Source organism: Astatotilapia calliptera, chromosome 13 (assembly GCF_900246225.1).
Source record: "Astatotilapia calliptera chromosome 13, fAstCal1.2, whole genome shotgun sequence".
NCBI lineage: Eukaryota > Metazoa > Chordata > Actinopteri > Cichliformes > Cichlidae > Astatotilapia > Astatotilapia calliptera.
This window is the reverse complement of record NC_039314.1, coordinates 4240595-4258050: the sequence shown is the minus strand read 5'-3', so window position 1 is coordinate 4258050 and position 17456 is coordinate 4240595. Positions and strand designations below refer to the sequence as shown.

General features: G+C 41.6%; 2 protein-coding genes across 7 annotated transcripts in view; one reads left to right on the top strand and one right to left on the bottom strand.

Moving 5' to 3' along the window:
• Window positions 1-12362, bottom strand: part of plekhh2 (pleckstrin homology domain containing, family H (with MyTH4 domain) member 2) — a 42063-nt gene extending 29701 nt beyond the window's left edge. The window contains exons 1-3 of one of the 6 annotated variants that reach the window (XM_026190297.1): window positions 12305-12362; window positions 11261-11337; window positions 6495-6635 (exon numbers count right to left, since the gene is read on the bottom strand). In XM_026190297.1, the coding sequence (XP_026046082.1) occupies window positions 6495-6635; window positions 11261-11269 (150 nt within the window). In that variant the 5' untranslated portion in view covers window positions 11270-11337; window positions 12305-12362. Of the gene's footprint in view, window positions 1-6494; window positions 6636-9763; window positions 9943-11260; window positions 11393-12304 lie in introns of those variants that run through there. The other 5 variants (XM_026190301.1, XM_026190302.1, XM_026190298.1 and 2 more) reach the window with 5 other exon arrangements.
• Window positions 10379-17456, top strand: part of thada (THADA armadillo repeat containing) — a 118350-nt gene continuing 111272 nt past the window's right edge. The window contains exons 1-11 of the mRNA XM_026190295.1: window positions 10379-10445; window positions 10715-10797; window positions 10949-11058; window positions 11409-11539; window positions 11735-11883; window positions 11986-12018; window positions 12118-12166; window positions 12361-12554; window positions 13990-14084; window positions 16267-16490; window positions 16619-17334. Coding sequence (XP_026046080.1) covers window positions 10725-10797; window positions 10949-11058; window positions 11409-11539; window positions 11735-11883; window positions 11986-12018; window positions 12118-12166; window positions 12361-12554; window positions 13990-14084; window positions 16267-16490; window positions 16619-17334 — 1774 coding nt within the window. The 5' untranslated portion in view covers window positions 10379-10445; window positions 10715-10724. The remainder of the gene's footprint in view (window positions 10446-10714; window positions 10798-10948; window positions 11059-11408; window positions 11540-11734; window positions 11884-11985; window positions 12019-12117; window positions 12167-12360; window positions 12555-13989; window positions 14085-16266; window positions 16491-16618; window positions 17335-17456) is intronic.

Sequence of the window (17456 nt, the reverse complement as noted above, 5' to 3'; positions counted from 1 at the left end):
AGCTTTGTGCGCGGTGCTTAAACTGAGACACTTTCTCTCATATCACGTCACTGATTGGTGTCTCAAATCTGCATTTTGAGGCATTAAAATTAGCATTTTGGGCCCCACAATGATGTTTTCTTTTGAATAAAGTTATCAGATAACATTTTCGAGGGTCGATAGTATTCGCCCGCTCAAACACTGACCTTTTTATAGAGCCATAGCAGAAACCACTGCTGTGCAATGATGTGGAAATCTTGTCAAGGTCGAAGAAATCATTCGGCAAAAAGGATATTTTAAAATATTTTGAAATGAAACCTCAAGCAGTCAGCAAAACACTGAGTTCTCACTTTGTCTGCAAACACAACAAGGACCAAAAATATACGTTTCTGGACAAGAACTACATCCAGAAGACCAAAGTGAACACTGAATATTCTTGGAGCTTGAGAGATTCAAGCTGTTTAACAGCAGCTGGGAAATACTCAGCTGTACCTTTAAATAATGTTAAGTAACAGACAGATAAAATATTAAAGTGTCAAATATCAAAATCTAAACATAAACATCTTGGAGGGGATGTGTTTAGGGTGACCAGATATCCCATGTGGGACTACAGACACACAAATACTAACAGAAAGAATAGCATCTGAAATAACAAACAATGGTCTTAACTGTAATTAAAAGAGAAGAAGGGAATCCACAAAGACAATCACATAAAGCCATGGAAACAATGGTTTGGAGGATAACACATTTATCCGACTATCCAAGCCTGGATAAATGGGAGGACTGTGTCAGGAAGGGGATCTGGCAGGAACCTGTGCCAAATCAGAATATGGACCCATATACTGTGGCAACATAATATGTGTGTGTTTATGTATTATCTTTGATATCCTAACACGTCTGATGCAAACATACTCTTTGTGTATCTCCGGCCGTGCTTACAGCACCACACAAATAACTTGTCAGATAATATAATTAAAACGCTCCAAACAGCCAACAGGCCCATTTTCAAGGTCTGAATTGGTGAAGCTGGGGCATGTGCCAGTCAAGTGGCCACACCTCCCTAACTTTGACCACTAATTTCACCTCCTGTCTGTTTTGATTTTATCGCTACTTCATTTTAACATTTAGCATCCTGTCTTTTTCTTTTCCAAAACTTTATAGGGAGGTTGAGAATCTCTCCTGAGACAGACACACAGGCACATGGACACAAGAGAAGAAGTGAATGAATGCATTACTTTAAAAAAAAAAAAAGGAGGGTGAAGGCTGATATATAGAAAATGTAACACACATGGTCGCGTTGTCTTCATAAGGAGATGTGTAGCCTACTGTTACAGCTGAGAGACCCCGCTGGCCAAAACTAACATGCCTCCCAAATCCAAATATCTGTACACACACACACACACACACACACACACACACACACACACACACACACACACACACACACACACACACACACACACACACACACACACACACACACACACTAAACTGGGTATTTCCTCCCCTGGGCAGTTCAATCCTTACACAAGGCTTCATTTTTTTTCTTCCTCCCCCGTTTTCCCTCTCAGTCACCTCATACAGGCTTTCTAGGATTTCAGTAATTTGCCAAGTCTACCCAGACTGCCGTCAATTCATTTCATGCTCCAGTTTTGTGGAACGGCAAATTCAAAACCTTCGTTATCCTCTTTCAAGGTAATTCTGCAAAAAAGAGGGAGGAAACCTACAATAAGAAACACAAGAAACTGCAACATATTGATGGTTGATCAATAATAAAAACTATAACAAAAAGGAAAAATAAATATAAAATAAAAAATGGACATATATTGTACCCACTGCAGATGTAATTATCCATGGCTCCTTAGTTTTCCTCTTCCTTTGTGTCTTGAATCCCTTTCCTATTACTCCTGCATTCCTCTCCCAAAAATGGTCATTCTGACCCCTTAACCCTTCCTCTACAAATTTTCATTCTGTTTGCGTGTTGATACGGACGGCCTGTCGTATTACACTGACCCGGAGCAATCCAGCACAGCGTCTGCTCTGACTCAAGCCTGAATGTTCTGCAGCTGGATCTGCGTGAACATTTCGATACAGTAATAAACACGAGCCACTGACCCTGCTGTTGTCTCGTTTCCATGTGTTTCCTGTTTTATTTTGAAGGTTGCTCTGAATGTGGCGTTCTGTGCTTGTAGTTTTCTCCATTGCCATTTTTCCCGTCTTTGTTAGTGTTAATTCAGCTGTAGATTTTGGTCCGTTTCTCTTTTCTAAAGTTCAGCGTCAAAGTTAAACTTTGGTTCAGTTACCGGGGTAACAGACTGTTTCTCTCTGGCTCCGCCCATCCTGCTGCTGTTGCAGCGGCTGACTGACACTCTGTTTTATCTCATTGTCCATAAAGTATCAAAGCACATTCATTTGCAAAAGTTTACTTTTGTACAAACACTGAAATCCCAGTTAAGCAGGAGTTCTTTTTGTACCTTGCATTTTTATAACCACAAAGCAGGCTGCAGACAGTGTAACTGCATTCTGACTGCACTTCATATGAAAAAGTGTCCACACATTGAAACATGGCTATTAAATGATGTCGAACAGAGCTTCTAACGCATATTTCAGGTCCATAACTAAACTGTATCTGACCTGTTTCTCCATATTTTTATTCTCAGTTTCTGTCAAATATAAAATTAGGATTCGGGCTCCGTCTAATGATTCCCACTGAAGTTGGATACATGGTGATTACAGACAATATAAAAGGGTCATATGTTTTACTGATGACAGAGAGGTCCAGTCTAATTAAATTATAACATAACATAAATATCACAGTCCACATGGACATCCACTGATGTTGGTCGGCTGGATTAAAATGGAGACTCCCCTCTTTTTTTTTTATCCATTGCCAGAGTGAATCACGCACGCTCAGCTCATACTCGGGGTTGACTGAACTAACTCAGCTCAGAGTTTGATGGAATAATCTCATAGTTTGTTGAACCTTTTTCAGGAACAGCACTTTCTAGATCTTACAGTATTACCAGCATTTTACCTCTTTCAGGGTTATATGCCACAACCTGCGATCTGCCTTTTTGCACATGCTGCAGTGCCATCAATACATCGGAAACAGTAAACAGTTTTTTTTAGCACCAGTTATTTGGGAATCTGAAATGTAGAATGAATCACTGCTCCTAATTAATTCTTTTAAACCCACTCCTCACTGGTTTATGAGTCTACCTCTGTGAAGCGATATTAGGGGGATTTTGCAGTGACGTGCATCCGCCCCCACACGGCTTTAAAAACAACAAGCTCGGGCTGAGGCGGTGGGAGCCACAGCAGAGAAAAACACATCAGCAGGGGTCTGGATGTTAACGTGATGAGCTCAGAGCATTACGAGGTCAGTGAAAACATGTTGACCGGTCATTACACAACAAAGCCACATGAGCAAAGTCAGAACACATTACACAGTACGCGTACACAGCATTTGGACTGCGCTTAAACTTTTTATCAAATAAAATAAGTGCTTAAAAGGGATCTGAATGAGACTGGGAATTTTAAAGGATGATTCAGAATCATATTTGTTTGTTCAGATTAAACTTATTTGGCTTTACTTGAATACTAACATGTGCTTTAGGGTTTGTTTTTTTTCCTCAATATCATTATTTGTGTTGGTGTTTCTAGAAATGCTGCTGAACTCTGACTGAACTCTGGATCCTTGGGAAATGACATCAGTCATCTTTGGTGTGCAGTCAAGACTTAAGGATTACTGCTATTCTTCATCAGATTTAGAGCAGTCATACTGACCAAATATTACAGGGTGCTGAGCAACAGTTTAATGCAGGATAAAGGCTTTGTTGATGTCTACCAAGATTACACACTACAGCTGCCTCTGTCGTCCCCATCAAGACCAAGACCAAGTCTGCTTCTGTTCTCAGAACTGGCTTCCTAACAGAACTGAGGCTGAAGGGGACGAGACAACTAGAGAAATAGTTAAAAAAAATAAGAAAAAGCTTAACAAATCCCCTGTAAAATTCCTCCATGTGGCTACGTAGCAAAAAATAAGTCAGTGGAAGCTTCCGATTGATTAAACTGATCCATGAGGTAACTTAAAAAAGCATTTTGACCCCCCCTTTGACAAACCGCCAGCCTGTCTGTGGGTAGGCTCCAGCCCTCCTGTGACCCTCAGTTAGATAAGCAGTTAATAAAACTGAGTGATGGATGATTTCTAACTTTACTACAATTTCCTCAATTTTTCAAAATTTCTGTCAGGTGGATTCATCTCCCTGATTTCACCTTATATTTTGTTTTTACACGGCATGTAACCTCCAAAGAGCAGAGCTAGGATTGAGTAAACACACCAAAGAAGAAAAACACAGTGCATGTTATGGTGTGTTTAACAGTGTGTTTTCTACTGCTGAGTGGAAAAAGGCCGTAAACCTGTCAAACAGGATGGATAGAGCCAAAAATACACGGCAGAGACTTTCACATGTGCTACGTGGGCTGCAAAAACCCACCGAAGCCAATCTCTCTTCCAAGTCTCTCCGGGAGTTTGTTTTGCTGTCCAGCTGAGCTTACTTTGAGTCTGTAATTGACTGGAGCTGGGTCAATCCCATCATGCACTTCGTAGCGCAGCCCTGTGGTCAGACTGCTGTTTACATTAGAGCTCTAATCAGCATCCCTGGAGAGCCGCTTTAGATCTAGGCCACTGAGCAGTTTGGGCCTGCCCAGTGTCGGCCAGCTGGGAGGGACGGCCCGTTCTGTGCCCACCAGACACACCACCACTCAGTTTGAGAATGCGCATCATCTTCCCATACATGCGAGGACCTTCTTCCCTTTCCCAGAGATCATTTGTTATAGTGTGTCAAAGCAGCACCACTTCCTTTGTCTGTTGCCCTTGAACATAAGTTTGTTTGCATAATCTCTGATTCTGAAAGAACTGGACAATTTACTTCTAACTAACTAGTTCAAGTTTAAGTTTAAGTTCAAGTTTAAATTTATTTATATAGCACTTGTTTAAAAACATCAAGTGTTGACCAAAGTACTGTACAACAAAATGGACAAAGCAGAGGACATAAAAGAAAAACAGAATAGTGTTTTAGAAGAGAATACAACCATAGAAAGAATAATGGTAACAAACTAATGATGAATCAAAAGCCAGAGAATAAAAATGGGTCTTTAGATGGATTTTAAAAGTATCCACTGTCGGGGAGGACCTGATATGCAAAGGCAATGTATTCCACAGTTTGGGGGCAGTCACGGCAAATGTCTGGTCTCCTCTGTGTTTTAGTCTGGACCTAGGGACAACCAAAAGCATTTGGTCTGCATACCTCAAGGATCTTGGGGGAGAATACCAGGTTAGGAGATCAGCAAGATATGTAGGGGCTGGTCCATGCAACGTCTTAAAAACAAGTGTTAAGATCTTAAACTCAATTCAAGAGCTGATTGGCTGCCAGGTAATGATGCAAGTATAGAAGATATATGATCTCACTTGCGTGTGCCAGTTAGGAGCCATGCTGCAGCGTTTTGGACTAGCTGCAGTCGGCCAACTGATGACGAGGTAACACCAGAGCAGAGGCTACTACAGAAGTCAAAGCAAGACGAGATGAGGCAGCTCTTTCTCTTTTTCCTGACAATACTTTCCTTAAAGATGTAACACATTTTGGGGTAAACTTAAAAAAGGCAGCGATGTAAAAGTGAGTTCAGGAGTCAAATGTGACAGGAGAGTTGGAAGCAAACTATAATGTGATATTTAGAATCCCCATATACCTGTATCTTTCTCTAAATGTTGTTAATAATAAACAATGGCAGCAAGACACATAGAATTAACAGCTCTACGTGCTGTTTTTATCACTCTGACCTTCAAATTGGTCTTGAAGGAGAGGTCAAAGTCTGCTAAGTGTTGAGTGTAATACTACAAGATACACAAGCCACCCATGGGAAAAGGATAATCATTGGATCCAGTGTTTTATTAGTAATGTGTGTTTTAATTCAGCATTATCTTCAAACAAATTCCAGTTAGGTTAGGCGACTGGATATTGGCTGTAGCCGAGTCAACTGACAGTCGCTTTTTTCTTTCCTTTTCGTCCTCTTTATTTTGGTATTGCATTGGTCTGCCTTCTGGACAATTCAACACTACAAAAAATGTAATCTGTCACAATACAGTCTGTGATCATATTTGGAGTATTCGTTCACTGACGAGCTCATCCTTCAGCTTTAAAACCAAATTAATCCCAATTAAGGGAGTTTTCTCTGAAAATGTCATTCGCGTGCCGCATACACACATCTGCTAAAAGACAGCCAGTCTCTGTTTGTTGGACCGATGATGGCCAGCTGGGATATTTTACCGTATCATTTCCATATGACAGCATTTTCAGCATTGCCGTAATTCGGTATTGGCGTCACGTCTCTGCTCTTTCAGATACAACAAACTGTATCTGCCTGTCAATCATCAGCATAGCTTTTCTTGCAAAATAGCTTTGCACCTGTTCCTTTGACCGGGGTTATCTCGCAAAGATGAATGTACTCAAGCCAACCTTGTCTGCTGTGAGCTCTCGGATCTTGATGATCTGCACTCTGAACTTCATGAGCAGTGCTTCCAGGACCACACACTTCTCCTTCCAGTCCTCTTGGCTCATCGCCTCCTCCCCCTCCGCCATATCCCTCTGAAAAATACCCTAAGCAGTGAGACACAGAGTGTATATACAGTACAGTATGTGTAGCAAAACATTTTTGTGCAGACATTTAACATTTTTACATTATCTCCATAATAGCAGATGAAGAAACACAGACATGAAAGAAAATGGTCAGGAGGCTTGTTGTTGACCAGATGTGTTGGCACCAGCCAGGCAGCACCTGAAATATTCCAGGGTGTAGCCCAGCTGGACCAGTGTGGGCAGTGGGCGTATCACTCACAAACAGGAAAACAGCTCTATTAGTCCAAAACACCTCGACACCCTCCCCAAAAGACACTTGTATCACATTTTCCACGACTAATGTAGGAAAACAGGCAGCAGAGAGAGAGCGTCTGTGATGTTGGATAGAAAGCCTGGGTTTCTCTCTTCCTAGTAATAACCTCTCATTACCAGCCTGGCCTCCTCGCAAAGAGACTACAAGCATGTGTGGAGGAAGGCCATAAAGTAGTTTCCACAGGCTTATTTCTGCTGCCTGTTTGCTGTGGTAAACACTGACGAGGGGAAAGGAATAAAACGAGTCTCACTCCACAAAACAAAACAGCACGAGGGACTGAGGGGATGGAGTTTAATATGACAAAGCTATAAACGTTAAGAAATGCTTTGTATTCTAAATTTACATTTCACGTATCACACATTTATCCGCTGCTATCTCATTAAATATGCTGGAATTTGACACTTGGTGTTTTTATAGCAGTTGTAATATTCAAAATGTTTCTGTTTAGCTACAACACCACCCTTCAGCTGGTTACATATTGAAGGTAAATAAACAACATCCTATTAGAATATTAGTCATTATTTGCGATATTGGAGCACACATGATCTTAAAGCAAAAATGACCCCTAAAGCCCGGCTCCCAGTGTTTTCTTTTGCAATCTTTCTCTCAGACTTCCTGTTGGTCAAAGTCAGAATCAGCACACACAGACACAATCGGGACTCATTTGGATGTGGTGTGCTGATGAAGTTATTCTGTTTTTATAAATAAAGGTTTACAGGACATCAAATTGACTCTGATGGAATAAAATCTTTTGACTGTTTAAAAAACTTATCAGCTGAGCGTAACACGTTTCAGAGGTATATACACTGATACGTCACTTACATCTACATCTTGCTTGTTGGCTTGGACCACCTGTTCCCATCACAACCGCCTTATTGCATAGATTCTACAAAGTGTTTGAATCAAGCCCCAGCATTACACAGCTGCTGCAGATTTGTTGGTTGCACATCTATGATGTCAACCTCCTGTTCTTTCCACCTCTTCCTAAAGGAGCTCTCTTGACTGTGGACACTATTTCAGTGCAGTGAGCTACCTCACTTCTCAGTTAGAGATGATTTGAGATTCGTGACATTGGTGCGTTATCCTGCTGGAAGTAGCCATCAGGAGATATGCACACTGTGGTCAAAATGTCCTCCAGACCAATACACCACCAGCACCAGCCTGAACAGTTGCTACAAGGCAGGGTGGATCCAAGTTTTCATGCTTGTTATAACAAATTCTAACCCTGCGGCAGTGGAAATTGAAACAAATCAGACCAGACAATGTGTTGATGCATGCTCAATAATCGGTAAGAAAATCCCCAAACGTATTCAGACCAGACAATGGTTTTTTTTCTTTCTATTTTCCAGTTCTGGTGATCCATTTTCATTACAGCCTCTGTTTCCTGTCTGATAATCTGATACAAGTGGCACCCTTAGTAGTCTTCCACTGCTGTAACATTCAAGGCTGGATGTGTTGTGGTTTCGGAGATGCTCTTCTGCACACCCTGGTTGTAACGAGCGGTTATTAGAGTTACTGTTGCCCTAATATCAGCTCAGAGCAGTCTGGTCTTTTCCTCTGACCTTTGACATGAGCTCATGCCTCATTTGAATCACCATTGAACTTCAGCAGGCTATCTTGACCATGTCTACATGCCTAAATATACCGATTTACTGCCATTTGATTAGCTGATTAGATATCAAACAGGTGTACCTAACAAAGTCACCAGGGAATATATGTCATGCTAATTTAAAGCAGAGCTGCAGACAGTTACATTATTCAAATAGAGTTCAAATACGTCCAATATTATCACGAACACTAACCTATTTGAATATTGAGGTATTTTTCCTCTTATTAAAAACCAAAGTCAAATAAATGACCATGTTTACTCATTAACACCACCCGTATCTGACTAACCAAACTGATCCCCTTATGCCATCCCTTAAATGTCAGCATCATGTGCTAGTTTGTTGCACCTCACACATTTCACTACAGCTGTCTGAGCTCTAACCTTCTTCTTTCAAACATTCCTAATTTCTGTCTTGGACTAGGAATTTCTTTCTTATTTTCTTCCTTCGTTTGAAAATATTATAAAAAAAAAGATTTTGTAAATTATTAAAAAAGGGGTTCATCCTGTATACTCTCATCAAAACAACTTGAGCCCCAAATTGAGCCTCAACAGTTCTGAGTTTAGTTTCAGGTTTGTGTTATTTTACCAAACAATTATTACTATTATTAAACAATCAACAATTATTACATATGGTAGTTGTTGCACAAGGTTTTTAAAAAAACTTTTCAAGATGAGAAATAAAAACATACTGTTACTTTGAGCACATGAACCCCAAAACCTAAAGCCAAACAGCATGTTTTCTCACAGAGTAGCTGTTTGATTTGTCAGAAAGCTCATCCTGTGACTGAGTAAAGACGGCTGTGACTTGCCCAGTTTCCCCGACTAACAGTCCATCTACTTTCCCAAGTATTTCTGAAGAGACTCAAAACAGTTTGTAGCAGTCAAGAAAACCGAGGTGATGAGGTGCAACAATGTCTGTGGTAGAACACTTTCTAAGGGATATTTTAAACATTTGGTTTGTGAGTACGTTAATGCGGGGTGACTTTCAAATATTAAAAGTTAAACTTATCTTTTTTTTTTTAAAACAGCTATTAATTAAATACATAAATAGCATTTCTTCATTTCCCTACAAAAAATGGTTTTATTAGTGCTGATAAACAAAATTCATTAGTCTATTTAAGTTATTATCAATTTGACATGACTGTTAATGCACATTGCTGCTAAACCGTTATTAAAATAGATAATTCATTTCCTAATAATTAAAACCATCCATTTTCATCGACTTACCCTTAATAATATTAATGTAAAGACACTTTACGAGGAGCTTCACGTCATGTCGAGTCCAGCGCTTCTTTATCTGCTGTTATTCCTCTGAAGAAAATGCTAATTCATGGCTTAAAACGATGAATTTCTGTCTTTCCCAGAGGTTTTCATTGCGCTTCTCGGGCAAAGTTGGCGAAGGGCTGGCGTTTCTTTTAAAGGTGTGGCTTCATCAAAAACGTCCAATCAAAAACTAGGTAGGAGTTGCTCAGCCGCGCCGGAAAGGAACGTCTGCCTTTGATTGACGTGTGTCATCCACCAATAAAAATCCCGAGCGCCACTTCTCGGGTAGCTCAGTTTCTGAGGGCGGGCTCAGACATTTTGTCGGAAGTGACGTCTACTATGTGCGGCATGGCCCCATGAGCGTCAGGCATGCGACAACACCATAGAAAGCTCAAAAGGTTTGGTGTCAAAGTAAAAGTTTGCTGACATAAAAGTACACATTCAGAGTCTGAAAGTCAAAATTTTGATTTTTACATTTAAATAAAAACAAAAATATTGCTAAAGGTCACATATAAGCTTTATTTTGTTTGTTTTATTGGGCACGATATTTAATGGGTGTTTTATTCTGAAAAAACGTTTCGGAAGTAAGAGGTTTTAGTGCTGCTTGACACTATTCACAGCTACCAGCTGAAGCTGAAGGGCTCAAGTGAGTAAAGCACATGCTGAACAGAGTTAAATGCTTTTTACATTTAATTTTGCGGGCGTGTAGAGCTGCTCTAGTAAAGCCGCGGTTTGTTGTTTTGTTGTTTGAGGGTTTGTTGTATCGGTCTTGCCTTTCATTTTGCACGTGTATTCAGTCTCGAGCAGCTAGCAGTAGTTGGCTAACATCTAGCAGCAAGAATTTCAAGCAGTAAATAAGCTCCTATTTTGTTTGGTTGTTTCTAAATTATGTTTGTATGTTTGCTCCTCACACAGAGGCAGAGCCATGGTAGTGAAAAAGAAGACTTCCAAAGTGGAGGCTGTGGCGCTGGATGAGGAGAAACTGCACAAGCTGTTAGGTAAGGGAGTAAAAGTACAAATAACTGTGCCTAAAAAGTTATTATAACAGTAAATAAGTCTCATCATACATTGCAGGTAGAGCAGTCACTGTGTGTACCCTTCATTGGATGTTACGCATGTCTTATAATATTTATTTTGACCTTTTCCCAGCATCCCTCTCGGTTGATGGAGGAGAAGATGGAGTCAGGCAGGTTGCCCAAACCCTGCAGTCCTGTTTGGAGCTGACAGAGCCGGTGCAGCAGATCCAGCTGGTTAAAAAGGTCTGTCTGGTATAGAACGGTATGAATAGTGTGATAAATGGACTGGTTCTTATATAGTGCTTTTCTACTCTGCTTGAGCATTCAATGCAACTAAGACTAAGATATCCAAGCAAGATGTTAGCTGCAGATCGTTTAGGTCTAGTAAGTGGTAAAGTGGAACAGACGTGTGAGATCAGCGTATGTCGGTCTCTCCGATACTTACACGTCCCATGTTTCCTGCTTCCAAGAGCTCAGCTGTTCACTTGCTGCCCGATTCATCCCACCCTTTGATAGGTACCACTGTAAATGAGATCATAAATGTTTTCACTTCTCCAGGTTTTAATGTTTGTTTGTTTTCCATACTTCATCAGGCAGGGTCCCAGCTGGAGGCACTGAGTGATGAGCAAATGGGCGGAGTTCTTTTAGATGCTTGTCTACACACGCTAGCTGTGGTCTACACCTCCCTGCAGTCCAAGAACCCCCTCCGAAGAGCCATTGCAAGGTAGACATATGCTTCATTTTCTTTTATATTCATTTGTGGACAAGCTGAGCCTGAGCAGCTGTTTATTTGTGGTTTTAAGGGAGAAGATGTAAAGAGGCCATAGTAGCTGATTTATCTTTTCTCTTATGTGTCTGTTTGTTCTTCGTCAATTCTGAGGCCCTCAGATAAATAACTTGTCTGTGTTGCACTTCTCAGTGCCTTGGGTTCAGTACCAGCTTGGCTTCAGGAGCAGACTGTGAGCTGCTTGGCTGGTTGCTTGTCTGATTGTCTTTCCAGCACGTATTCAGACCAGTATCCCCACATCGTCGACTCCATCACTGCCTGTCTGGATGGCTTCCCTCTCGGTTAGTGGTTACTTTTGCTCTTTGTGTGATCACTGCTAATATCAAACAACAGTTCATGTGCTATAAATAAGTACCAATCACGGCAAAATTGTACATCTACAGGTGAGAGCTGCATTAACAAACTATTACCGGAAGGTTAGTATCCACCTTATTTTAACCTGCTTTAACTTCATGTATTTTTGAGGAAAGCTAATGTCTCAATCTCATCCCGTTGAGTCCTCTTCTCTTGTGTAGTTTTGCAGTTCCTTCACAAGGCGCTGAGTGAATACCTTCATCAAAACGGGTATGGAGGCATGCTCTTATCCCTCAAATCACACTTCCAGTCTCTTTCATTGATTGGACTCTAGCTGGTGCTCATTGATTTCAATATTTTGTAGGTTTATATCCTCTGTGTAAACATTGATACATGAGAAAATCTTACCAGCCTTGTATTTGTATCAAATTGTGTGCCTCTGTCGCCCTCTGCTGTTTTCCCAGTGGTCTTGTAGGACGCCACATTGCCCAGGCTCAGCTGATGCAGTCCTGTCTAGCTGCAGTGAAGACCTCCATGCTGGTCGTCCAGAGGTCTCAGGACACGATCAGCGTGGTTTTACAGGCCCAACAGGACTGCTGCAGGCTGCAGGACACACTGGGTGACCTCTTGGGCTGCTACATACACATCCTCACTGATGGTAAGAAAGTTAGGAATTAACAAGACGAGCAGAGAACAAACAGCTGGAAGCAAACATGCAGATCCACCGTCATCTCACTGGAAAACAGGCAGCTGTCCTCATCAGTCACTGAATCCAAGACCTTTTCACTTAAATTTTAGGTATTCATTTTGTGTCACAGGTGTAGATTTCAGTGGGAGGGAGGATACAGATCCCAGTTCTACCTTCTAGCTTTGACCACACACACTATGGTGTCCATGTGACCCTGTCCCCTCTCCCACCCTGAATGTGGCAACTGTTCCCTGTGATATTATCAGGATTTGGTATAACTCAGGATCCAGGCTCAGAAAAGTACTTTGGGCAGGTTGATGAACTAATCAAATACTGTTTCCAACAATCCGTGTGTTACGTCCCCACTTAAAAGCTAGGCGATGAGGGTGGGGGACAGTAACAGTTAGATCCAGGTGGAATGAAAAGAACACCAGGCAGAGGTATTTAATATAAAATAGATCTTTATTGTAGGCAAACACCTCAATAATCATATAAATGGCAACAACAAAAGGAGACAGCACCGCTGCTTTAATGAGAAATCAGGGAGGTTAACCCAAAGTGGTAATGACCACTTCAACAAAGGAAGCAACAATAAGGCTTCAACAGAAAGAGACAGCAACGCTGCTAGCAAACAATATCGGGGCAGGCCACACAACCTAATGAAGGCTGCCGTCACTCATGGGCAATCACTGCTCAGTTAAGCACTACTCACAAAGAGCCACACACCAGACGGCTGGCCACACGCAGCAGGCTGTTCCACACCTAAGCCAGTAGCACACTCTGACCAGCACAGAGGAAATCCACCAGAAACCTCTCCCTCCTCTTCCACACTGCTCTTCTCCAGCTTATATCACCCCTGAGGGTAATTGGTTGTAATGAGAGCAGATGAGCAGCAGGTGTGACCTAAAGGAGAAGGCAGGGGCAGAGGGAGGGGCCAGAACGAAGGAGGAGGAGAGGGAGAAGACAACACCACGCCCACACATTCCCACAGCCTCCCAGGATGTAACACCGTGAAACAAGTTCAGTTGTGATGCAAACAGGCTGAAGCGAACCTTTAATAGTGCGTTTTCTTTCTTGATTTCAGTCACAGCAAGGACTAACATAGAGAGGGTGTTCGTAGTGCAATTCAGAACAATGAGAGAAAGTGACACTGTTGATGTTTGTGTGTATTCAGGGCCGCGTGTGCAAAAAAACCATCATAGGATTCTAACATTTAGCTCAAGCAGCCTCTGTTCTACTGAACAAAGTTATCACAACACCAGTGAAGGCATCATCACTGCTGTAGTTTATGGACGCACACACACACACTGTAGCTATGCAGGTAAAGCTTAATTGATTTATAAACATGGAATACTTTTTTTTTTTCATTGATTTGTCTCTACTCTGTTCTTCTTCCTGTCTTTAGAGGAGTTCATCCAGTCTGTCCAGAGCACAGCTGGCATGGCTGTGGTGTTATTGATCAGGTCTGTTATGGGCTCTGGAGACGATGTTGCATCAGTGGTGAGTGAAAGGGACTTTTATCACTCTATGTATACCATATAACACTAATAAATTACAATTGTAGTGTTTCTTCATATACAAATCTAAACTTAAGTAGTACCTTTTTTCAGATAAAAATTATATTGAGCTGCTGTAGTCCCTCAATACTGGGTCTCATACTGTCAAATTATTTATAAGGTTTTTTCATTGAAATTAATGAGTTATCTCTGTGTTGTTGTTGTTTTTCCTTCTGTAAGCAATAATGTTATACATTATTGCTTACAGAAGGAAGTACCAAAATCAGTCAGGTTCTTGCTTCTTACTGTCCTTCTGCTAAGTCAAATATTTGATATCTTGCAGTAATATTTGATTCTTCTCTGGGCCTTGACTCGCAGTAAAGTCTTTGTCTTGTTCCTGTTTCTTTCATTTAAGGAAAAATTGTTCATGCATTTGTGTCATCGCGTTTAGATTCTTGTAATGTCCTGTTTACCAGCTTGGACAAATCATCCCTTTCTCACCTCCAATCTATACAAAATGCATTAGTCAGACTACTATCTCGTTCTAGCAAGCGTGCTCCCATTACTTCAATTTTATATTCTTTACCCAATTCAGGGCTCTAGAGTGCGACCAATTTGGTCGCAAATGCGATCAAACTTTTCAGTGGTGCGACTAAAAATAAATATTTGGTCGCACCTGTGTGGAAAAAAAAAAAAAAAAATTCATTCGCTTATTACCCACCAGTCTAGCGTTGTTTACAGCGCTGTCTTTTTCTTTTTTCACTTAAATGACCTCAGACAAGAAAGCCTAATTTCTGCTGTTCAATACTGAAGAAATTTAAATTTCTTAAAATTATGCAAAATTGCAGAATATTTTTATGGTTATCTGCTATAAAAAGCCAGACCAGGAAAATCTCCTTCATGTTTTTCTGTTTTATTCTCAGTAACTTTCACACAAAGGCATCTGCTGTGATTTTCACAATTCTGATGAAGTCTCACATGTATCAGTACTGATACATGATCAGAGTTATAATATTTCTGACTGTCTGAGGCTAAATTGAATCGAATCAGGACTTTGAGAACCTGAATTGAATGGATTATAGAAATCAGTGATGATACTCAGCCCTAGTGAGCAGCCTAGGCCTGACAGAAGTGGATGTACTGTAGCTGTGGGTAATAAGAAAAGATGAAAAGAACTATTGATAACTTTTTTGTTAAGTTAAGGCCTGATCTGTCTGAAATTCATAGCCAGTGCTCTGACACGGTGCCATCAATATTTGAATGCTGAAAAAGCACAGTGTATCCAGAAAACACATTATATGCTGCGATAAATGCACTGCCCAAGTGTCCCCTCTCCCCACTGCCTTTCAGCAGCATGCAACAGCAAACATGTCGTCAGAGGAGGCCAAGATGATGATTAAGTTTAACATTTTCTACAATATTGACAAAGCACTTTAAGCACAAGTTTGTTTGTTAATAATTTAGAAATGAATATTGTCTGTATGGACCCCCCCCCCAAAAAAAAAAAGAAAGTGCACATGTAAAACTGCGGTGTTAAGCGGTGCGGTTGAAAAATTGGAGTGTGCCTAACTTTTGTGCCGGTACGCCTAAATTTTTAAAGTTAGGCGTACCGGTGCGCCCATGTCAAAAAGTTAGTCTAGAGCCCTGCAATTGATTTTAGAATTCGTTTTAAAACTCTTATTTTAACATACAGAGCACTAAACGGCCGGGCCCCAGATTATTTATTCAAGCTTCTTACAAAAGACACTGCTGCTCGCTGTCTCCGCTCACAGAGTTTGAAGATGAGAGGGGACAGAGCCTTTCAGGCTGTGGAACAGTTTACCACCACAGCTCCGTTTGGTTGACTCTGTGGAATCCTTTAAAAGGCAGTTAAAAACTTTACTGTTTAAACAAGCTTTCTGTTGATCAATGCTTTTTAGGTTGTTTTTTTCTTCAAATAATTTTATTTACATTGAACCTTTTATATTGTGTATATTGTCTGTTTTGTTACTTAACATTCTGTTTATTTTAATCTTTGTTTACAGCGCTTTGTGACTGCCTGTCTATGTAAAGCGCTTAATAAATAAACTTTACTTACTTAGATTGCAATTATAGTAAAATAAAATGTTTATTTATGTTTGTGAACTGCATTAAATAATGAAATCATAGATTCTGGCTATAAAGGGGATCTTTTATGCTGTGTGTAGGTGTGCAGTTTGCTGCGTAGCTCTGTGCAGGATTTGGATTCGGCTCCTCAGTGGCTCAAGCAGAGGTGTGAGGGTCTGTGCAGCGGCGGACGCCCACCGGGTGTCTCTCTGTATCTGTGTCACGGTGCCCTTGCTATGCTGAGCTGGAAGGCTGCCCTACCAGGACCACAGTGGGAACAGCTGCTGCTGCTGGTCCCAAACACACTGCTGGATCTAGATGTTAGGTAGCTCTGCTCTGATACCCAATTTCTATTCTGAATATTTTTCCAGATTCTGATGAAATGGAATGTGCTGGGATGCAGTTTACAACTTTTATTTTAAGTTTTGCTTTTGTTTTTTTTCCTTTCAATAGTATAAAGGAGTCGAGTACAGCCATGGTGGTGGCTCGGGTCCTGACTCTGTGGAGTGGGGCTGCCCTGGATTGCCTGCAGGGGCAGACACAGTTGTGTCCTCCCAGCCTCCAGCAATCCCTGAGTGGAGGCTCTGACCTACAGCGACACCTGCTGGAGCACATCTACTCCCACTGGGAGCATCCGCTGGATGGTGTCCGCCACCAAACCCGGTCCTTGTTCCGCAACCACCTCCTCATCCATCAGCACACCAGCCCGTCCGTCTCTGACCCCATCGAGGATCCGTACATCACCGACCTGACTCATAATCTACTAGGGCTTGAGTGGCATATGAGGGGTAAGTTTGGCTCCTTAGGCTGCCTGGTGGAGCTCTATGGGGCAGGGTATCTGCTTAACATCCAGCCCCAATTGCCTTCATGTCTCCTGGGTTTGATGGGTGACCAGACCTTAGCTCCGTATGCCAGCGACCTACTGGAAAGGCTGTTTGTCAGCCACAAGGCACAGCTGACGAGAGAGGCTGGTGCAGCAGCGGGAGAGGCGGAGGCTTGGATGGAGTGCTGGCACCAGACGTGGGTAACTCCTCTGCTGCATGTGTTGTGCCAATCCAGGCTGGACCAAACAACGTACATCCTGGACTACTTCCTCCCCAAGCTGCTACGCTGTAGCCCCTCCAGTCTGGCACACATGGTGCAGGCCCTGCAGGACATGGCACCCACAGGTAAAGACTTGCATGTCCTTTACATCTGCAGCTGTTTTCACTCAACCCTTATTTCTCAAATGCATATTAATGTCTCTCAGCTTGACAAACTGTTATGAATGCAGTCAAAGAGTATATTCTAT